The sequence below is a fragment of the Crocodylus porosus genome, unplaced genomic scaffold, assembly GCF_001723895.1.
Source record: "Crocodylus porosus isolate Cpor-Errol unplaced genomic scaffold, CroPor_comp1, whole genome shotgun sequence".
Taxonomy (NCBI): domain Eukaryota; kingdom Metazoa; phylum Chordata; order Crocodylia; family Crocodylidae; genus Crocodylus; species Crocodylus porosus.
The window spans coordinates 13,360,501-13,383,263 of NW_017728943.1; the positions used below are offsets into that span (position 1 = coordinate 13,360,501).

Consider the following 22,763-nt stretch of genomic DNA (forward strand, 5'->3'; position numbering starts at 1 on the left):
CTGCATTCACATATATTTGTGAAATCGTTGGATCCTGAGACAGAGGATATTATGGAGGCCCAGAGTACAGTTACAAATTATCCAAGAAAACACACAAGAAGTTATTTACCTTTCTTTTCTGGAAGAAACATGACAATAAGACAGGCCAGCCCTCCCAGGAACAGGAATGCTGCTAGTGTTCGCTTCCGACCAAACCTGATGGGTCAGAAAAGAGAAGGCTTAGTAGGACCTCAAAGCACAGAGCATTCTAAATTCACCCAAACTCACGCTGGACTCCCAGTTAAAATTGCTGAATGCCATCTCCTGCAAAGTTTTTATTTTCACCTTCCATTTTTTTTTCCAATAGAAGCTTCTATTCCTCTCATGATGTAGACAGTGCATTTAGTACTTGACAAAGAAATCTCCATAAATGTGACTGAAAATTAGCAGATTTTTAATTTGCTGTCAAGTGTTTGTGAATGCAGGACTAAGCAGAGGAAGCTACTCAGAAGAAATGTGGGGAGAAAGTGATCTATTCAGAAGATTCTGAAATGACTTCAACTGGAAGGAGAAAAAGAATAGAATAGTGCAGCACGGACCAGGATATGTGACCCAATGTTCAGCGACCCTAAAGCTTAAGTAGCACAATATGCCAATGTGGAAGATGCCCCTAAGGAACAACACCTTAGTTCCAACAGAATATACAGGGAGCTGGCTTAGAAAGAACAAGGGGATTCTTTGTCACAAAATCAGAGGTGTGAAGGAGTGCCATCTTGTGTTAGTATGGAGTCAGAGCAATTCAACTATCAGGACCTTCAGTTTCATCAGTGTGCTAGATCTGAATGATTATTTACTAGTTCTCTTTTCCACTAAGATCCATTTATGTTTATATGAATGGAAAAGAGAAAAAAAAAAAGTAAAAAAATTACACACATACTATTTTCTGTATAAAAATGTTCTCCCCAAGGAAGACATAATGAACTGGGATGCTTAGTAGTTCCTTCAAAGGATTACTCAATGCTGGATGCATGCCCCTGACTGTGCAGTTGGTACTGCACAATCATTTAGTACTTGCAGGTACTACACAGTCCCAGTGGTGCACAGGTCATTTTTGACCCTACCGCGCAGTCATGGCGGCATCACGGTGAGTGCCCACAAATGCTGTGTCGCCATAATTCATTGCTACCACGACACAGTGTCTCGTGTAGACATGCCCACTGAGGACTGAATTTGTATTCAGGAAATATATCTTTGGGGAAAAAAAAGTTGGACATGCTATTCACTACTCACCACTTTTGGTTAATCAAGTAGATGCAGATTGGGTAGGCAGGTATCTCTATGAGACCAGATAAGGCCAAGTTGGTATAAATACTTCCACCCAAGTCACCTGCATTGAGGGTAAGACCATAGTAAACCAAGCTGCACACAAACCTGTAGGTGGGTAAGGAAAAGAGAAAAGAAATCAAGTGTAAGACTATAAGATTTCCCCTGCCAGATCACTTAGTCATATCAGTCTACTTCAATTTAACACATCTAGTATAGTCACTTCTTGCTGTTTACGGAGGAGGCATAGGCTCTTAAAACACACTACTGAAGTTTTAAACGAAGTAAAATTATTTTTTTTTGCACAAACCCAATCTCTGACATACTATTTTCTTTATATGAAGATAGAATTACATTTAAGACTTATTAGGCTATTTAGCGCCTTACTAACTCAACCACAGTATAAGCGTGAAAGACACAGTATTTGGCTTGATGAAACTAACGAGACATATGACTTTCCAGTTCCAAGTTCTGTATACCCCTTTCATTCCCAAGTTTCTATAAGCCTTTGATCCAAACATTTGTTTGTCCTCTTGTCATTTTTAAACTCCTCCCATTTTATTCATTCCTCCATTGTCCATTGTCGCTCATTCCCTGTAACCATCCATTGGCATTTTTCATTGGACTGCTGCAGTGGTAAGCGGCTGGTTTCTTTCCAGAAATACACAAATGACAATCTCAGTTATGCTTTCCTCAGTAAATGAACTTTATGTCCTCATGCCTTTGCATTTGGACATCTGAAGTCTTCTGCTCTGCATGTAAATTTTAGAATAGCAACGCAAACAGTTGCTACACTAAGCTCCAAGTTTTCCACTAATATAAAAATGCTTTTTTCCCCCTTAGTTGACAAATATAACCAAAATAACCATCTTAATGTGAACCTCAGTATTTGAGCTCTAGCTGAACTGTGTCGCATTTCTAGGTGGCAGCAGAACACATGGTGACCTAAGTGCACAAAGCCAAACACACATCTTTGGAAAGCTGTTTCTGCTACTGACTAAAGACAGCAGGTGCAGGGGGGAAGTGTCATACAGCAGTAATCCTGAATGAGCAGCCACCTGCCAGTGCCAGCATCCCTTACCAACACAGTGAGGAAGGTCTAGTGTTTGTGCAGACGACATGAGCAGGGACTGGATAAAGTTCCTAAAGAGTTTTGCTAATCCACCTCAAATACAATCAGTAGGTTTCCTGTACTTCTGACCCTGGGATCCTGACTAAGCTTTGCTATAGCACTTCCCACTCATGACCTACAGCTCTTCCCACTATTCAGCAGCTAGCTTCCTAGCCCATCACTTCAGTCCAGTTGATTCCTTCCTATCACTCTTCAACTTCCAATCCCAAGTTCTAGATGCCCACGTTTGCATTCTCAGCTCAGCACAGTATTATAACCAATTACATGTCCCACCTTTATTTTCTCAAATGTTATACCTACAATTCAGTCTTCTTGTTCCTTTTGTTTCTTTCTCCTGCCTATCTCTAGGCATTCTATGCTGTTCCCTATTTCTGGTATCAGCTCCCTGTTCTACCTCCTTCATATTGTTTCACATCTGCTAAAAAGTGTTCAAGATTTGGTAGCTTAATATAGCAAAAGTGGATCTTTTAAATACCACACAAATGGCAGAATCCTATTTCATATTACACTTGGTTGTTTGGCACTTACAGACAGTTAATAATCTTAGTCTGTGTGCGATATGGATGCACAAGCATCCACGTGGCTACTGAGCACGTAGAGTAGGCTGCACTCCAGACAGGTAGGCATACGACTCCATGTGGGTGTACCTGAGCATATGTCTGTGCTCACTTTTGGTTCCCTCACTTCACGAAAGATTAGAAAGAGCCACATGGAGCGTGATAAAAATAATTAGAAACTTGGGAAACTTGACTTGGGGGAAAGGCTGAAACACCTAGGGTTATTTATTCTGGAGAAGAGAACACTGCAGGGGGATTTAATAGTAGTCTTCAAATACCTGGAGGATGGTTATACAGAGGATGGAGACAGACTATTCTCTGTGGCTGCAGGGGAAAGAACAAGCAACAACTGTCTTAAATTGCAGCAAGGGAAATTTAGGTTGGAGCTTAGGAAGAAATTTCTCACTATGAGAGTGGTCAATCATTGGAACAGGCTACCCAGGGAAGCTATGGAATCTCCATCTTTGGACATTTTTAAGAACAAGCTAGACAAACACTTGACTAGGATGGCTTAGTTACAGACAATCTTGCCTTGAGCAGGTAGCTAGACTAGACCTGCAGTCTCTTCCAGCCTTACTACTGTATGATTCTAGGAAGTCCCAAAAATGTAGCAAGGCAAAAACCAAGGAGGGGAGGGAGGACCCTTCCATGTTTCTGCCCAACAGCCTATTGGTTACATATAACATGTACTTTACGTTACATATTTGCTTGCTTACATGCATATGCATAGCATATTCTCCCAACCAGCAAAAAGTACCACCAAACTTAAAAGCAGAAGTCAGTGAAAAACATGAAGCTTAGTGGATTTATGGACAACGGGTGTCTGCCTTGCTGCTCCAATAGCATTTCTTCTGGAATATAACTACAAGTACATATATAAAACAAGATTAAAAATAATTACTTGAATCGAGGCTTCTGGCTTGCTGCCTCAAATCAGTTTAAAATGATGCTTTAAAATTGGGGCTGTGCAACTTCAGAAGGGCTGGGAGCTGCACACCATGTGTGCTGGAGGCTATATGCTGTGCAGGCCTCCCTACTGTGCTAGAGGCACTTCCTCACCCCATGGAGCCTGAAGACTGTGGTGGCAGCAGTAGCAGTTGTCTTGCTGGAGCAGAAGGGGGAGTGCTGCCCAGGTCGGGGCCTGCAGGCTACACATTAACGCCCTGTATGCCATGTGCAGTCCAGCCCTGCTTTAAACCATTGATTTTAAGAGCAATCCACCCTATTTTTAACCAAGACAAACACCTGCCTTGGCACCATCACAAAATAGCTGTTAATTTAAAAATGAAGACAAAGCACTGGCTAGTACAGGGAACAGGAATTCATTCCTGACTGTGCCAATAAGACACTTAATTCCTCAGGGTCTCAGTTTCTCTATTTGAAAAATATGATCTTACCCAACTTTAACTTAAGACTCTGTAGAGACAAACCCATGCTTCATTTTAAGTATGAGGGTAAATCTCTGCAAGATCAGGAGCTTTGTAAAGGGCTTTAAGCATCTTGAAGAAAAAAAAAAGCTCAATATCGTGATTTTTTTAAAGCAGCTCTCTCGGCAGATCTATCTATATCCAGGACATTACAACACTAAAATGGAACTGGCTCAGTGTCCACACAGACCCAATAATTTGGACACCAAGAGCCCAATAAAGAAAAAATACCTATACAATCTTGATCCAAAGAGCAAGGGCATCATGGCTAATCTCAGCAGCCTTGGAAGAGAAGGTAGTGCTCAGTTATTTTGAGATTCTTAGATAAAAAGCCCCACAGATATGCAAAAATAAAGTACTTCAGGCCTAGATTATTAAAATGACTTCAGGTTAAGAATAAACAAAAGGTAAGAACCATGCAAAATGCCCCTCATAATAAATAATGAGCCAAAGCATGGTATGCATGATGATTTAGCTATTCAAAGACTTTAAGCAGCAGCAGCAGTTGCACTTGCAGGAGCTGGGCCTAAAAAGGGATTGCAAGTACCAGATGAACATCATGATTAAAGTGCGTCCCAAGAGGATCCTGTATCGGAATAGGTCCAAAAAACTTCCAGCCTCTCTGTGGCTCCTGTCAGCTGGGAGCTTTAATGAAAAAGTACACTTCTGCTTGCAGTTCCTCTTTGCAATGAGGTAGAGGGCATCTTCTGCTTCATTCAGTCGGCCTTGTGAATACAACCAGCGGGGGGATTCGGGAATGAATCTGAAACAGAGATAGAGTTCATTGGTAATCTTAGGGACCCCACTATTCTTGAAGACTGGACTTGCCTATCTGGAATAAAAAATGAAAGATGTTTCAATACAACACAACATTTTTTTTTCAAATAGCATTACCTGAATTTTCAAGATTAAATACGCCATGGTGAGAAATGAGAGTTTTACAGTTTCGTGGGTTTCTAATTTGTAAAACTTTGCATTGTATATTAAAATAGCACTTGAAGTTAACACTATTTAATGTCAGGGAAATTTCAGAATTCAGGATGTGATACAGCATTACTGAAAATCTATAGTACACAGACAGCTGCTGCTTCTAACAACTTTCATTTACCAACCTCAGGTTATCTTCTGACCTGCTCCCAACACTGTTCCAAATTCTGATGTGCAGGCTGTAAGCAGCAGCTGCACAAAGGCTCTGTTCTCAGTCCCGAGACAGCATCTGGTTGGTAGATCTGCAACCCCAACCCTGCTTACAAAAGCCTCTTAAAACTGTTTCCACTTGCTCATGACTTTCTGAAAAACTTTCACATTTTAGCCCAAGGTTTTAAGGTTTGGTTTCTGCTCAGAGGCTTTTTAATTTTTATTTATTTATTTTTTATGATTTTGAGCAAAAGTGATTCAGCAGACTTTGCATAAAAAAGTCTTTGGAAGAGGACATCTTTATTTTCTCTGCACATAATAAAAGATTCTTTCACCTTTTATGCACAGTAGAAATATGAAATAACTGAAGGGGTTGGAATTTGATATGGAAATTGCACTCACTGTAGAGCAGAGTTTTGAAGTTGAGAGAGCAATTTTTTTATACGTTCTGAAGACAAAGTGCTGAAAGTGCTGGACTATTCTTTTCAAATAACTGCTTAGGTTTTTCTTTTCTTTTAATTTTAGAAGCATCAAAAATGTCAAGTCAGCTTTTTTTCTGAGGGAAGAGCCCCTAGGATCTCTCACTGAGACCTACTTTATGAATTCTCACACCTCAACTGCATGAGAGTGTGCAGTGAGTCTTTAATCACCGTTTCTTAGGATTCAAAATGAGTAATGTTAGTGAGTTAAGATAAACAGAGGTTGGGAAACCCCTCCCCAAAAAGTGTAAACAGTGAAACTTCCTTCCCCCTCAAAACTGCCGAATTTTCACTTGTAAGTACATTTGAAACTAGGTGAAATATAACATGTGATTATGTAACCACATATTCATCCATAACAGTAGATGTACGTATGTAGCATTTGGTAGTATATGTGTACACCAGAAGAAAGTCAAAGACAATCAGAAGTACACAGCAAACTGTTCTTAAATAGCGTACTAAGATTTTTACTATCCTGCATAGTGAAAGCGTTAAGATTATATTTAGTTAAGTTTGCAGCATTGCTGTTTAAGGGAAACATGATGTTGACTGGAGTTTGGGGAAAGTTACCATGACCTTCACAAACTACTCTACTTTATCCTTAAAGAAATCTTTACCCTATTTTTCCCTCAATTCTTATTCTTTTGATGAAATTCAGTGAAACAGCTTTAAAAATAACTTACAGAGATAGAAGAAAGACTACTGTTCCCTCCAAGTTAACCACAATGGCTAGAGTCCTCCAAGAACGGATGAAGTACCCTAATAAAGCATATTGGGCAATTCCCACTGCAAAGAACAGGCCACCAATCGATCCTAACACATTGGAAACATAGGGGAAACAAAGAGAGAGATGTTACCAGCCATTCTATAATGTTGTTCTTCTTCACTATGTCCAGTCAATCAGATTAAGATTTTGTTAGGAAAGCAACACATTAGGAAATATAGACAGAAAGGGTTACTTGATCCAAGGTCAGGGATAAAACATTTCAAAACTGTGCAACAAGTTGTATTTAAATTGATACAAAAAGAGGAAAAAGACAAAAGGAAAAAAGCAATATAAATAATAATTACTTAGCCTTTCTAAGAGCATTTTTTATCTAGCAATTTCAAAACACTGGAAACCATTAGGCCTTATAACCTCAGCTGGTACATCACAACTTTCCACACATGAAAATAAATGCTAAGTGTCACTGGAAAGCTAACATTTTCAACTACATAAAACCTATATGCAATCCTCATGGCACATGATATACGATGCTTTAAAACTGTCAGTATACTCTCAGTCTAACACTGCTCTGGCCATAGTCAAGGACTAAGTGTCGAGTTCTGGCCTTGGAGCACTGTAATTTGCATGCACTGTACTGTATGATAGCTTAAGTACCAACAACATTTATACTGAAAGGATATCTAAATGGTCCCATTATAAATTATTAGACTTATTAGCATTATGGGAAAACTAGCTTAACTGTTTTTGAGACGAGGCTAGTGGATGAAAAAAGCAATTCTTTCCCCATTATGTAAACACTCTCACAGTTGCTTTTTGAGAACAGACAGGCATAGAAGAACTGAAATTTGGCAGGCAGTGGCCCTTGAGAAGTGTATTCCAGGATGCAAAATTTTAAGCGAAGGCACTCAGTATCACACACACACACTGGTATAGGCTAGCTGTGTAGTGTGGAAAGGAAAGTTATCGCAGACAACACGCATTGGTGGTTGTTCAGTTGGAGTGCGGCAGCGATACAAAGGGCCCCAAGTCACTGGTTATGGTCTTCTAAAAAAATAGGGTGACGACATGTCCTGGTAGGGTGACCACATGTCCTGGTTTAGCTGGAACAGTTCTGAATTTCAGAGGCCAGTCCTGGCCGGCTGTTGAGAATTATAACGGGCGTCCTGGAAATGCAAGGGTATGGGGACCAGTCTGGCCAGGAGTTGGGAGTGGCATAGAGCACCTTGCAGGTGGGCAGCCAGGCACCACTACAACCCCGACATACTGCCTTGTCCCCACTGACTTCTGAGAGCGCGGGGGGGCAACATCCTGGATGAATGTCCTGGATGTCCCAGATTTCCTTATGGTCAGCCAATCCAAAAAGATGTATGAAACAGAGGTACATGGAAAAGGTACATGAAAGACCGTGTATGCGTAGAGAAGTGCTCCTTGCAAGTTTTTACATTACTGTAATTAAGAGCAGTTTTATAGCGCTATAAAAGTTACAGCCTCCCTGCACTTTCCAGGCAGAAGGCACTATGCAGCCTCCTGAGATCTGTCCACCGCTTAGAAATTTGACTGGCATACAGAAGTTATTTAAAGTGCCGTAGGTTGCTAAAGTCCTGTAAAATATAGCACTTCATCGATTCATGGATTGTAAATTTAATACTTCATTAAAAATGCATACAAGTGCTTTAAATTAACCATTGTTACAAGTGCTGTAAAACTGTGCACTTCTGTTAAGTCATGGCAATAATGTGCTTAAGATGGCGAAAAAACCAACTTCTGTACACATACACATGGTCATGTATGTGTACAGGAATGCAAAGTTAAATCTGCAAATGCAATGTTCACTTTGGCATTTCCGGGTACAAATGTATACATGTAATCTATCACCAGAATTTTTTATAAAGATGCTGCAGCCAAAGCCATACCTGCTAAGGCCCAGTAGGCTGTGCCCACACATTCATTCAGCAGAACAAAGGCCACAAGTGACATCCCTCCATTCATCACTCCCACCAGGAAGCGAGAGACTGCAAAGAATTCATATGAGGGAGAGAATCCATTTGCAATGGCAAAGACGATGTCGAGGGCAAAGCCTGGAAGACAAAAGCACAAAAATGCATTTCAGAAAATAATACCTGAATGAGAAGAACAAAATTTTTTATCACAAGCATTACTTGACACTGAGTGAAACCTTGTCCTAAGCAATCACAATTCTTGATCCACAGAAAAGCCAGTTGAGGTGACGGGGAGAAAAGGAGTAAGTACTTGAAGTCAAGCTCATTAAGGGGAACGCTGAAAAAGGAGGTCTTCTATACAGGATTCATTGTACTAAACACTCGTCTAGTTCATTGTGGGCAGTTTTTCTCTTCAAAAACTCACCACACATGACACTATGCCTGTTAGGCCTGTGCGAAGTAACAAGCAGTTGCTTTGGATTCAGATTTGGTGGGACAGTGATTTGAATCACTGTCCTGATTTGATTTGGCTAATTTGGATCCAGAGATTCTGTGCTGATTCAAAGATTTGGCCATAGACTAAATAGGCAGCTCCTCCTCCACCATGCTGGATGCAGCTACCTTCAGCTGGTAAATCTGTTGTGGTGAGTGGAGGGGGAAGGGAAGGGGAATGGGGTGGTGGAGGCAGATCAATGTCCCCACAGCAAGGGAGGATTTAAGGCTGGGACAAACTGCTCGGGGGGAGGGGGGGAGGGGCGCAGGACTCAGGGAGTGGGGCTCCTGCCACTGTGTGCCACCAGTCCAGGAGCTGATCTTCTGGCGACTCCTCCAGCAGCTCTTGCCACCTGTCTAGGAGGGCATGGGAGCGGGCATGTGCCCCTGCATCTGTGCAGGGCAGGCTGGGCTGGGCTGCGCTCTGGGTGGGCAGCAGAAGGCACTGGGAGCAGGGGTTATGCCCTCCCGCCGCTTGCCCAGCTTGGGCGGGAAGGCATGGGACAGTGCCGCTGCACCACCTCAGACAAACGGTGCATAGTGGCAGAAGCCGCTCCAGCCTCCCTGCCCCTCCTAAACAAGCCGCAGCTTCACCCCACCCCAGCTGGGCCAGCAGCAGCAAGGCACAGGGGCGGGTGCGTGCACCCAGGTTGGGGCAGGACCAGTGGCAGGGTGCAGTCCCCCCTTAGTCCCCGCTCCACTGCACTCTGTGGGGCAGGTGAAGCCAAGGCTGCACTCTGGGCTGCGGCTGGGGCTAGCCGCATGGAGTGCAGCCCTGGCTTCACTCGCCCTGTGGAGCGCAGCCTGGTGGCAGGCAGTTGGGACTAGCCATCTGAAGTGAAGCTCGACTCAGCCCACCCTGCACAGATCCAGGGGCACACGCCCGCTCAACATGCCCTCCCAGACCAGTGGCAGGAGCTGCTGGAGAAGCCACCAGAAGAGCAGCTCCCAGACCAGTGGTGTGCAGTGGCGGATGGACCCCTCTCCAAGTCCCATCTTCTCCCACCCCAGCTGGGCAGCCTGTTCCAGCCCCAATCTCTCCCTCGCTGTGGGGGTGTTGATCTGCCCCCCACCCCCTACTCCTTCCCTCCTCTCCGCCCACCACAACAGACTTACCAGCTGGAGATAGCTATATCCAATGTCTGCAAGGACTGCTGCCCGTATCTATGGCCGAATTGCCAAATCTCTCCTGAGGCTTCTGAATCGATTCAGACCTTTTAATGGGTCTCCCAATTCGATTTGGATGCGGAGATTTGGCTGTTGAATCTCCTCTGAATTGAATCAGCTACTGAAGCTTTGCATAGCCCTTCTATCTGTTAGCAGTCTGAGCAGAAAAACCAAGGACTGCACAGGCTACGACCACAGCTTCTCTCTCATCCTTAGAAGCCTGCACTGCAATCTGTTCTGTAGCTACTAAGCACTTTCAATATAAAAGGTCAACCCTGAACATCAATCTTTGGCAGCACCAAGTCAACACATGGCTTTTAAAAAAAACAGTATTTCAGGGTTTCTGGAAAAATAGAGTACTGATTGATTTAATAGTATATACACTTTTTTTTCCCTCCACATACAGGTGTAGTGCATGAAATTCCCAGACAAAATGTCTGTGAATTTTAAAACTCAGCTTGGATGACAAACATCCAACAATAAATAAATGATTGGAGATGCAAAGACAAACTCACAGCTGGAACTTTTAGGAGTCTAGACAGCCAAGTGGAAAGTAAAATAGTTGGGAGTTTGTGAAACATCTGGGGATCATGACCACAAGAACAAACAAGTAGACCCATTTTTTAAAATTAAGCATCTACAGTGGGATCACCTACTCAAACTGGGTGCTGAAATACTTCTCAGACCTCTCAGGGATGAGCTGAACACCCAACTAGGAAGTTCTTGTCTTAACTTGGGTCCCTTGTATGTACTGAAAGAAAAAGCAACCCTCTCCTGCAAAAATCAGCACAAAGCATCAGATTTCTACAGAACTTGAAATTTGCCATAGGCTCTTCAGAGACAGATCCTGAAGGAGTAACAAGACACTGACATTTCCCTGCATTTGTTTTGTTATGGCTGCAACTGATTACCTGTGAGATAGACTTTTCTCCTCCCAAAACGATCTGAGAGCTGGCCAAAAGAGATCACTCCGACGAACACACCACTGAAGAAAAACGAACTGGCAGCACTGACTTTGTATGATGTATTGCCAATTAAAAACCACTAGGGGGAAGAAAAAGAACCTTTGAGCACACAAAGAGAGACTCACAAGAATCAAGCAGTTGGGGGGGGGGGAGGGGTAGTGGCAGGAACCCTGTCCTTTAGATAACATTTTGGCTAGATTTCTATTTCAGTAACTAAAATGCCAACCTTCCCCGCTCCCTCCACAGCCCCGCACCCAACCAGCTGGGGATTTTGGTCCATTGTGAAAGGTTTCTCCCAGATATCCATGCCCCTCGCATCTGAGCAGAGGGCTGGATTCCTCAGGGGGACATCTGATTTTGTGTCAGCTTTTTAGCCTTTCCATCTGTTCGCATATATTTCTAGTATTCCAGGTATCCATATTTTCTCTGCTAGATTGTGTCATAATTTATGTCCAAACAAAACTACAGATGTTCCTGCATTACAGCCTACCATGCAACTAGGATTCATTTGGTGGCTTCAAGCAATGTTTCTATTTTTATAAGCACTTCTATATCATAAGAACAGGCAGCACGCCCATGTCCTTTCCCATTGTGCTTGCTGCATGCATGCTAAGGGTAACTTTGACCTGCAAAACTATTATTCAGCTTTTTAAACCACTCTAGACTTGCTTTTAAATAAGGGCAGCAAGTTTAAAAATAATGCTGTTTGTTTATAAGCTGTCATGCTGATGATTTCTCTTTTATGCAGATTATATGATGAAAATTTGACACTTTTGGTGCCACTGGCCTCTAAAAAATTAGACATCAGGAACTCCTGTGCTACAGTAGTTTTTTGTCACTTCAAAGATTTACAGGCACTGAAAAGATGTAGTAAAATTCTAAGTAAAGGCTGAGACAGTTTCTGTCCAACAAAAATGACTCTGTGCTTCTCTATGTTTATATACCTGTGCCCTGTTCTTGGTTACTGTGTAGGCACTACCATAATAGAAATGATTAAAAGTAACAGTCTGAATTTGTTTGCCTGTCTTGGAAGAAAGGCAACATTACCACCGTAGTGATCTTAACTGAGAATTGCACAAGACCTAGTATTTTTTTTGTAAGGTCCAGTTGACAGAATCCTTTAACAAGGTGAGTATGTGATGTTTCACTTAAAAAGTATACACTTTTTAAAACACAAATTTACACTTTGTAAAATGAAAGTATAATCATTTTGTGTGTGTACCTTCACAACTGAGAAACTCTACAGCAAATTAAAAAAAAAAATCTCAAAATTATTCTTTAAGTCTAAGTTTTTGGGGCCCAACTCATTAATCGTGAACCGTTAAGGTTTGTAAAAGTGGAAGCAGAACTCTAAGAATGATTTGAATGAGGAATGGCTGGGCAAGTGAAGCAGTGCTGCTGAGAGCTTATTCCAAGATAAGGATGCAGCATGGGAAAAGATACTTAATGCAGGAGGGGAACAGAAAACCAATGCAGCACTGAGATTGACCTTGATGGCCAAGAGAAGGGAAATGTGAGGGAAGAGTGATACAAGGCTTCAAAAATGAAGACGGGAAGTTCCATTATTCTCGGTGAGAATCAGTTCTGCTCATATTTATTATTCACCTCGTAGGGTCCTGAAGGTTAGGAAAACTTCATCAGTGTAACAATTATTATCTCCATCAATCACACAGTTCACTTTGTTTCACCTGCAAGTCTCTTCAGTGCCAAAAACCCAGTTTTCATTAGTAAAAGCGCACTGATATCTCAGTTGGCTATCGGACCGGCACCAATAAAAAGAGAAATGATGTTATGGGTTATCAGCTTTTTTTTGGTCATCGTAGCTGATAATTACAGCTTCGTGCCTGGTGCACCCTGGTGAGCAGTCTGGTCCCCATGCCCCACTGCTGGCCCAAATCCATGGCAGACTACAGGTCCCAGCGAGCAGTGGGTGCTGTGCTCAGCAACAAAGCGACTGTTACTAGCTCCTGGTGTTGCTGCTGTCACGGCAGCACCATGTGTGCAGCAGGGGTCTGAGCACCAGGGCTGCTGCAGAGATGTTGGGCTGCATGCAGGCAGGGTACAGTGCTGCACAAGGGACATTCTGCTTCACTGAGTGCCTTTGCAAAAGCAGCTTCTCCCCAGCAGCTACAGGAGCTTGGCTGTGTGGGGCCTGCCGGCACTGAGGGAGCAGCGTGCTCTGAGGCTCCAAACACGCCCAGCACAGCTGTCCACACAGGAGTCCACCCTGCCTGCCTGGGACAGCAGCACAGGCTGCGTGGGGAACATGGCTGCAGGTAGGAGCCGTGGGCAAGGGGGCAATGTGTGTGGGAATAAAGAAGTCACCGCCTTCCTCATTGAGGGCCAGAGCAGACAGAAGGCATGTGTGTACATTTATAAATGCAAAATAAACAAAACATTTTATTTATGTCAGTAGTTTAAAATGCCTTGCACTATTACTAAACATGAGTTATCGGATTGGTATCGGCCAATATGGTTGATTAATCATCGGCTATCAGTACTGGCCAAAAAAAAAAAAAAAAGGATTTATCAGTGCACCCCTTTCATAAGTGAGATACTTACAGACTATGTTTCATCTTTATAGCAGCTCTACATGTTGCAAGAAATCCAATAAAATTTTGCACGCAAAGGAATCCTAGAATAAACCTAGAAAGTGCCTATATTGTTCACTGATACTGTTTCTTCTGTATGCTGTCTAACACAGTGCACTACCTTATTTACTTTTCCCTACTGATGGTTGCTCTGAATCAGGTTGTTTCAATATTTCCTCTTAATATTGTAATTTGCAGATATTTTTCCTGACTAGTTGGCTGATGATTATACTATTTTCCCCTGAAACAGTTCACCAATGGCCTTTTGAATTGCCTTCCCTCTGTTCTTCCTTCCTCCTGCTCCCTAGTCCATTATATATTGTATTTCCAGCAGAGCTTAAACTATTTGGAAGCTTTGCAATGAACTGCTTTACTGGAAGCAGCAGAAACATGTAATCAAAGCTCACCCATAACCGAGGAGTTGACAGAATGAACTATTTCAGGGACACCATGAAAATAACTTGCTTTGTCTCAGTGCATGTGTCATTCTGAATTACCAGCAATAGGTGAGATGTGCATGCTGTTATAGTTGGCGATATGGCAAAAAGGAATCAAGATGCTTACAAAAAAAATAGCTTCTGAAGCTAATTGTTGCCATACATTTTTCAAATGGTTCTTGAACAGTCTCCATACCGTGCAAAAATGCTCAGAAAAACAATTTATAAATTAAGAAAATGTTTAAGATATTCTACTACAAAATAATCAATGCTTTGTTTCTGTGATCTCCTACAAGAATTATACTCTTGTAAACATCTACTCAGGCTGACATTAATGTGTCTCACTGACATACAACGGTTCCTGAATCAACCACAGCTGAAGAAACAGTTTGGATACAGCCGACTAATTTGCTCTCTAAGAAACGGCTAAAACTTTATTTAATGTATTAAAGTCTTTTTAGTGCTTTTTTCACCCTGTATAAAGCATATCACATCCTATCAGTCTATATAAGCTCTTAGACAAAGTAATATATTAGAATTTTTTTCAGCATAAATTTGGGATGGCTATATTACTAACAGTTGGCAAAATTATAACAGTATTATAAAGATTGTTCCAAATAAGTACTGATAAAACCTTTAGACCACATTATTAGGTATTCCATTCAATTTATATATATTATTTTTTGGGGGGTGGGGGAGGATAAATTATTTTAGAAAAAAGTTTTCATGGATTTTAAAATAAGATTTTTATTATTTCTACTTGTAAAGACAAGTATCATAGTTCCAATGAGTACAAATTAAAAGGATTTTAAAAGAAATAAAGTAAGGAATAATAGCTTATACACACATAAAGGGGTGGGGTGGGGTGGGGGCATGCGTGCATGTACCCCGCCATACGTTTAAAATGCATTACATTATGACCTTAAAGATGGTAAAGCAAGTATTATACTCCAGTGATATAAAGATTTCATTTCTCTGACTACAAGAAATCTACTACCTTATAAGCAGTATGGCAATTCAAAACCCATCAACAGAGGCCTGGATTTTTCACAGGTGACATTTTCAGTACTCATTATTTCACACCTGAAAGAGGGCCCAACTCTCACACTGCAGTTGCTCTAAAATGTCTGTAAGTCAGGCTCCTTTATGATGCTGCAGGTTGGACATCCCCCCAGAATAAATCACAACAATTTTGAAAAATATAAACCTTTATATCCTACCTTCTGATTCTCTGTGTTCAAATTCACTGTACTGTCCTAGTGGACTCTAAAAGAACTGTTAAATTAACCAACACTGAAGCACTGTGGATTCTTGTTGAGTGAATCTGTGTTGCAAAGTTTGCACCAAATTCTGAAGTTCTCCAAATCCAAGGTATGTAGATCTGAAGTTTCTGTGTAGGTATTTTTGTATTTTATTTTATTAATATATTTATTCTTTCTTTTCATTATGAAATAAATTAATTGTAAAACCCATAACTTAAAACAAGATTCAGTGCACGGAGCTCCTCAGGGGTCCAGAAATTTGATGGTGAAGGAGGGGTGCTGCACTCTGTAGTGCTGCCAAGTTTCTGGCCCTGCAGACCAGCTCTGTGCACCGGCTGAATTGGGCACTCCTGACCTAAGGCACTGCCTGGAGAAATACACAAAAATACCCTGAATTCTTCACTCTTGTTTTTAAGCTTAATGATATGTTACATTAGAAAAACAAAATGTCTGTTGAGGATTTTAAAAGGTTAAAGTTACTTTGCTTAAATTATACACTAAAAAGTCATATTCAACCACTTTTTGAAGTTAGAGCTACATCAAGGGTGTCCACAGTTCCATCATATTCTCATTTTCACTTTCCATTCATTTTTTTGCCCTGTGCTATAGAGCTGAGGGGATCAACCTGCAACACGGGTGCTGCAAGTGGCACATGCAGTATCTGTGTGGCATAAGGCAGATTCGGGAGGGAACAGGCAGCACAGCAGCAGATCAGGCAGGAAGCAGAAAGCGAAGCAATGGATTGGGAAAAAGGAATAGGGGAGGAAGCAGAAAGCAGAGCAGGTAGGGGAAAGAGATTGGAGTGGCAGCTGGGAAAGGTGCGAGACTAGTTAGTGGCACATTTGCTAAAAAAGTTGGCCCCTACCGCTAAAGGGTATGCGTGAGAGCACAGAGAATGTCTGCTGAACACATCTGGTCAGTAATTGTTAAAACTGGAAGGTTTTATTTACATGCTTATAAATAACAAAGTCAGAATTATTTATAGGGCAAGTTGAAGCTGAATGAATGTTTCAGGAAACTGAATGCGAATCTGTGGGTGCTAAGCAAGAGTTGACTCAAATGCACAGGCATTCAAATGTTACATTTATACCAAATGCACTCAGAATGGACCCATGCAGATTGTAATTCAGCACTGACATGCATCAGAGGCCTAGCTCCAAGGAACCTCAGGCACTACTCATCCCCCATTATGGCCTGATAGTGGAGTAGCTTAGATGTACTCTACATCAGCGGTTGTCAACGGGGGTGGTACATGTACTCCTAGGGATACTTGGAAAGGTCCTTGGGGGAATGTGTGGGTGGTGGGGGCCAGAGTGTTGCCACCCACAATCCTGCTTCCCGGGAGCAGGGCCAGGGGTGGGGGGACAGCAGAGCCCCTCTGCCGGCCGCACAGACGCCACCCAACTGACCGGACGTGGCGGGAAGGGAAGAGCTCGCATGCAGTAGCCACCATCATCCATCACCTTGCACTGCTGCAGCACACTGCTTTTCCATAGGTGGTCTCATATGCAGCTCTGTGGACTGCTGACTGGTAGCATGTGATTGGCTGGGTGCAAGGCCTCAGCAGCCTGCGGAGCCACGCATGCAACCACTCATGGGAAAGTGGGGCACGGCAGTGGCGTGGGACAGTTGTTGTTAGTGGCAGCGGCAGCGTGCAAGCTCCTCTCCCCCCACGCCCCTCAGCCACTGCCACCAGAAGTGGTACACCACTTAATATAAAGCACTCTACATAGGGCTGCCCCTGAGGACCACCCAGAAGCTGCAGCTGGTACAGAATGCAGTAGCTTGCCTTCTGACAGGTGCAAGTTGCCAGGAGGACATAACTCCAGTGAGTCGAGGTCTGCACTGGCTTCCAGTAGCTTTCTAGGCATGATTCTAAGTGCTGGATTTGCCCTATAAAGGCCCAGGTAGCCTGGTTCCTACATACCTATGGCACTGCCTTTTCCCTTATGCCCCATCTCGATCACTAAGGTCAGCCATGAGTAGCCTCCTGCAAATACCTGTATGCCAAGTTTACTTGGCAAAAACAACTGGGAGGTCAACCTCAATTGCAGCTCCAATACTCTGGAATGCCCACCCCCTTGTGGCCCACCAGAGCCTGTGCCTAGATAGCTTTATAGAGATTTGGCCCCACCATGAGAATGACAAAAGCTGCATAAGAACAAACACCCCCATGCAGGACTTGGAACCCAGTAATGAAACCAGTCCTTTTCTTCTACTCCAGTCCAATCTTAGAAAGTTGCAACAGCTCTTAATATACAACTCCCATGCAGGTAAGCCATTTTAAAGTTTTGGAGGAAAGCCAGGTGAACAAGATCTACACAGCTAAACAAGGCTGAGTCCCTGTTGGCAGATGCATATTTGAATAGATAACCTGTATATTTCCAAAGCAAAACATTCATTGATTTGGAACACAAAAAGGTGGTACAACCAGTCCTCCCTTCCCCCACCCACATTGCACGAGACGTTTTACTCCTGCACCAGGCTGAAAAACACAAATTCATTACTACCTCTGAGGCTATGGATGTGAAGCTGCTGCTGAAGTGTACATGCTTATGAACTTCACTCCCATTGGCTCTCAGGAGCCATTCCCCAAAGGCTCTTCCTTCACTAGTTGACTGGTTGCTATGGCTTTGATTAGCTGAGAGCTCTTCAAGGTCCCAGTGGTAGGGAGGGGTTGCCCCGACAAGCGCAATGAGGATTGCTTCTGTGGCTACGTAGAGCTGAAAGAAAAAACACACGCAAATCAAAAAAGGCTGCCCACACACTGAAATAGCAATATTTCACCTGCATCTATATTCAGTAAATATTAAACTCATTTCCATTGCTTTACATTCCCTAGTGCTACTGATAGATGCTCCGAGTAATCTTACTGAATCTTACACAAGGAGGTATCAAGATTCCAGCTCAGTGATTTTTAAGCTTTTAGACCATCAATCACTTAAGAGAAACCCTCTTATAGATACCTCTTCTCCCACCCTCAGAATCTCAATCCCATCCATGACAAATAACTTCTCATATATCTGAGTGCTGTATTAGAACACTGTTAATTTTTTTCTCCCATACTTCACAGATACTTAAAGCAAGACAATGGACTTGTCTATAGGATCATGGGACAAAAGGCTTTCTCCCTGGCAAAATGCCACCTCTTACAGCCTCAAGGTTCCCTTGAAGTTTAATTCTGTTTGCTGTCTTTCTACTGTCATTGTGTTCTGTGCCCATATTTTACACTGATACACACCTACAGCACAGACTTGAAGCAGAATCAAACGGAGAATTTATTTAGTAAAATCACACAGGAAATCGAGAGTTTTGCTATGAACTACAGCAGGGAATACTGCTGCTTGAAGACCTAATAACTCTGTCATCATTGACAGAAGAAGGTCTAGAGACCTCCAGCCTAAAAGCCCAATGTGCTTAGACCAGATTTGAGCTATCTACAGTGGAATGTATGTGGCATTTTAGCAGCAAAGGGCTTTGCCTAGGCACCAGGGAGAAGTGGCAGCTGAGGCTTTGGCATGGGCGGGCTGAAAGCAGCCCATGCTTGAAGCTAAAATCTGCTAAAGCTGTCTCCCGATACAAAACATTGCTGACCTCTGGTTTAGACTATGGCTTGAGAACCATTATTCTAGATTGATTTAAAAATAAAAAGCCCATTACTTCTCCCAAAAGGAAACTAGAAAAAACTAAGGAAAGTTGTGACACCATATCAGGGATGCTCAACCTTTTTGGCTGGTGGGCTGGCTAGACAGTGCCCAGGCCAGCTGCGGGCTGGATCCAGTTGATGATCCCAATCCAGCACAGAGCAATCACAGCAGGGCCCATCTGGCTGTGAAGGGGGCAGGAGGTATCCCAACTGCAACCTGGCAGGGGCATGGCTCAGCCCCGTGGGGGAAAGGGGCATGGCTCAGCCCCAATCCAGCCCCAAAGGGGGAAGGGGCATGGCCCAGTTGCAACCCAGTCACATGGGGGGGAAGGGGCCTTGACCTAGCCCTGCAAGAGGGAAAGGGGTAGGGCCCAGCTTCATTCAGCCATGGACATGGGGGAGGCGATATGACTTGACCCCAACCTGCTGCACGGGGCTTGGGCTTTGGGAATTTAACAGTGGGGGAAGGTGGCCGTATTTATTCCACCTCTCCCTCACTGCCAAATTTTCCAATCTGTGGGGAGCTCCACTGGCCAGATATCCATGGCTCCACAGACCATATCTGGCCTGTGGGCCAGAGGCTGAGTACCCCTGCACAATATGTTGTCTCCTTGGTCTGTTGGATTGTGTATTCTTATTTAAATGCCACCAAAAAGATTAGTCTGTACAAAACAACTGAGAACTCAGAGCCGCATGTAATTATGACATACAGTTACTACAAGGTTGACAGCAAGAATCCTTGAGTTATTTATGGTATATTAAAATATGTTCCTGTCATTCCTTCTATCAAACCAAGAGTGCTGAAAAAGATTACCCACTCCCAAACTGATGATTTAAAAAAATATTTAGAAAGCTATCGCTCCTTCCAAAATGTTTTTTTCCCTTAAAACAAGTTATTTAAAAACTGAAAAATGTATAAAGAGAAATATGTGTTCCATCAATGATGTCGTTGTAGAAGGGAAGCTTTTAAAACAGACATCATTAATTAAAAAGAGAAATTCCTCATTTGGAGAAGAGGGAACAGGAAGCACCACTTACTGAAAAAAGGGAAGGAGTGAGAAGCTAAGGAAGCAGTGCTTGCTAGGAGCCAAGGGTGTAGCATTTTTACACAGTACCAACTGGACAACTAAGTTCTCCAAAATTTGAGAAATCAAAATCACCACATAGTTTTAAGTCAGCAACTATCCAATATACTTCAGTATTACAGCTTACAAGTGCCATCTACTCAGCAAACTAGCTGTACCCTGCACAACAGTGTTGCTGACTCTCCCAATTTTATTGTAAATCTTCTGACATTCAGGGGGGGTTTTAGGCCCAAGCGCCTCAACTCTTGTAATATATGAGAATTTCAAGATTAATTTATACCTATTAGGGTCAGAACTTGTTTTCAGAGAAAACCTTAAAAATATGACCCAAGTACTCATTGTAGGCTTTTATTTATTTATTTATTTTTTAAAGATGACAAATTAAAAAGGAGGTTTTAGGGGAAAGGTTGGGAGAGGAAGGTGGAAGGGCTTAGGTCTCAGGGTTTTGCTGTCCTCACTCATGAATCTTAAATATGTGGGGTTGGCAATAGTATACAGTCTTTTAGATACTCATATGGCAGGTATAAAATACTGCCAAATTGGAACAGGAGTATTTTATAACAACTGGCAAATCTGGAAAGTGCTCAACATCAGAGAACTAAGCCTTTTTATCTTTAATCTTGTGTATAACCATGCAATAAAATACAAGTCAGACTTATCTGTGACTTAATATATGCCTCATATAACATTTTAATTGGCTCCATACTAATGTTTCTCCACAGATTTCTGTGGTACTGATCTATATTAATAAAAATGACAGCCAAAATCAGGGGAAAGATTTCTGGCTTTTTTCTTCTACTTTGTAATAAATGAGCCAGGCCTGAAAGATTTGTTAGCTTGGTTTATTTTTTCCTGTTTATTTTTTACATTAGAAATTCACATTCTGTCTAGACCTGAAGACTCTGGTGACTGCAGAACCCATGAAACATCAGCATCTCAGGAGCCAAGAAGCTGAAAGCTTCCCAGTTAAGAGGAAAAGGGATATTTATCATCAGGCAGCTGGATAACTATTGTGATAACTTTGCATAAACATTTTAAACATTTATGCAAAGATAGGGCAGAATATATATATCCAATTAATTAATTAACCTTCTCAGGGGAAAAAAAAATCAGTATGTATCCAAAATCTCATCACTTCTTCACCTGTTATAAAGGTATTTGCATTCTTAATAAACTAAGTCTGAGAACCTGGAAATCCTCCAAAAAAACAGAAAAAAACAGAGCTAAAACTTCTAATACTGTGTTGCAGAACACACACACACAAAATACCTTTTTAAGAAAAAAAAAAATCAGGTTTTTATCCACCACGAAGTATTCCATAAAAAAGGCGGACAGTGTTTGTTTTTTATTAAGTCATCCTAAATAAACTTTAAGGTTTGAAAAAGAAGGCACTTGCATGTCACTCAGAAGGGAAGAGGAAACATAAGCAAGGTGGCAAATATTTTTTAAAAAAACAACAACAAAACTGCTCTTTTTTTGTCCGTTTCATAGTTATCTGTACCTCTCAACTTCATTCTGAGTTCCTATGTACAGCAGCAGAAGTGTAAGTGATAGGTAGAAAACATGATGAAAAAAATAACAATACATACTTCAGAGGAAGAGAACAAGATTTTGAAACTCCGTATTGCACACATTTCATGATGCAAAAACAACAGAAAAGATGAACCTCCCTTTGTTGGAAAGACCCCAAGAATCTGAAACACCTATTAAGTGTAACCTGCTTTGAAACTGAAAAAACAAACAAACAGTCTTGATAACTGGAGGGTTGCCAACATAACTCCAAACCTTCAAAAGGGCTGCAGAAGGGATCTAAGGAACTACAGGCCAAGGAGTCTATCTTCTATTCCCAGGAGACTAATAGAAGCAATAATTAAAGTAAAGACTGTCCGGCACATGGATGAGCAGGATTTGCTGGGGAGCAATCAGTATAGCTTTCCTAAAGGGAAACCAAGCCTCACCAACCTATTCAAGTTTTTTGAGAGCATCAACAATGTGGATCAGGGTGATCCAGTTGAGAGAGTGTATCTGGATTTCCAAAAAAGCCTGTGACAAAAGCCCCATATCAAAGGCTCTTATTTAAATTGGGCTGTCATGGCAGTCGAGCTGTGGTTCTCCACTGAGGTTGCTGCAGGACCCTCTCAGGAGTGCTCCAATGTAGATGCTGCCACTGTAGCAGCAGCTAGGTAAAACTGCTTCGCATGCTTCTCCTTCACTAGGGCTCTCTGATAAGCAGGGATCCTGGTTTTCTCCATTAAAAAAAAAATCCCAAATCCTCTAATTAAAACCCCCCAAAATCTGAGTTTTTCCAGAATTAAAATGAAACACCATATACATAGATAGGCATCAGTTGAACACAAATGTTTTATTGATATATTATTTTAAAGCAATTTGGAAGCCTCCCAGTGCCTCAATTATTA

At 42.1% G+C, this 22,763-nt stretch overlaps 1 protein-coding gene across 1 annotated transcript in view; it reads right to left on the reverse strand.

Moving 5' to 3' along the window:
- Nucleotides 1–22,763, reverse strand: part of SLC22A15 (solute carrier family 22 member 15) — a 48,628-nt gene that overhangs the window by 9,671 nt on the left and 16,194 nt on the right. Inside the window, exons 2-8 of the mRNA XM_019548737.1 lie at nt 18,126–18,343; nt 11,272–11,404; nt 8,675–8,839; nt 6,718–6,847; nt 4,966–5,181; nt 1,270–1,410; nt 110–195 (exon numbers count right to left, since the gene is read on the reverse strand). Coding sequence (XP_019404282.1) covers nt 110–195; nt 1,270–1,410; nt 4,966–5,181; nt 6,718–6,847; nt 8,675–8,839; nt 11,272–11,404; nt 18,126–18,343 — 1,089 coding nt within the window. The remainder of the gene's footprint in view (nt 1–109; nt 196–1,269; nt 1,411–4,965; nt 5,182–6,717; nt 6,848–8,674; nt 8,840–11,271; nt 11,405–18,125; nt 18,344–22,763) is intronic.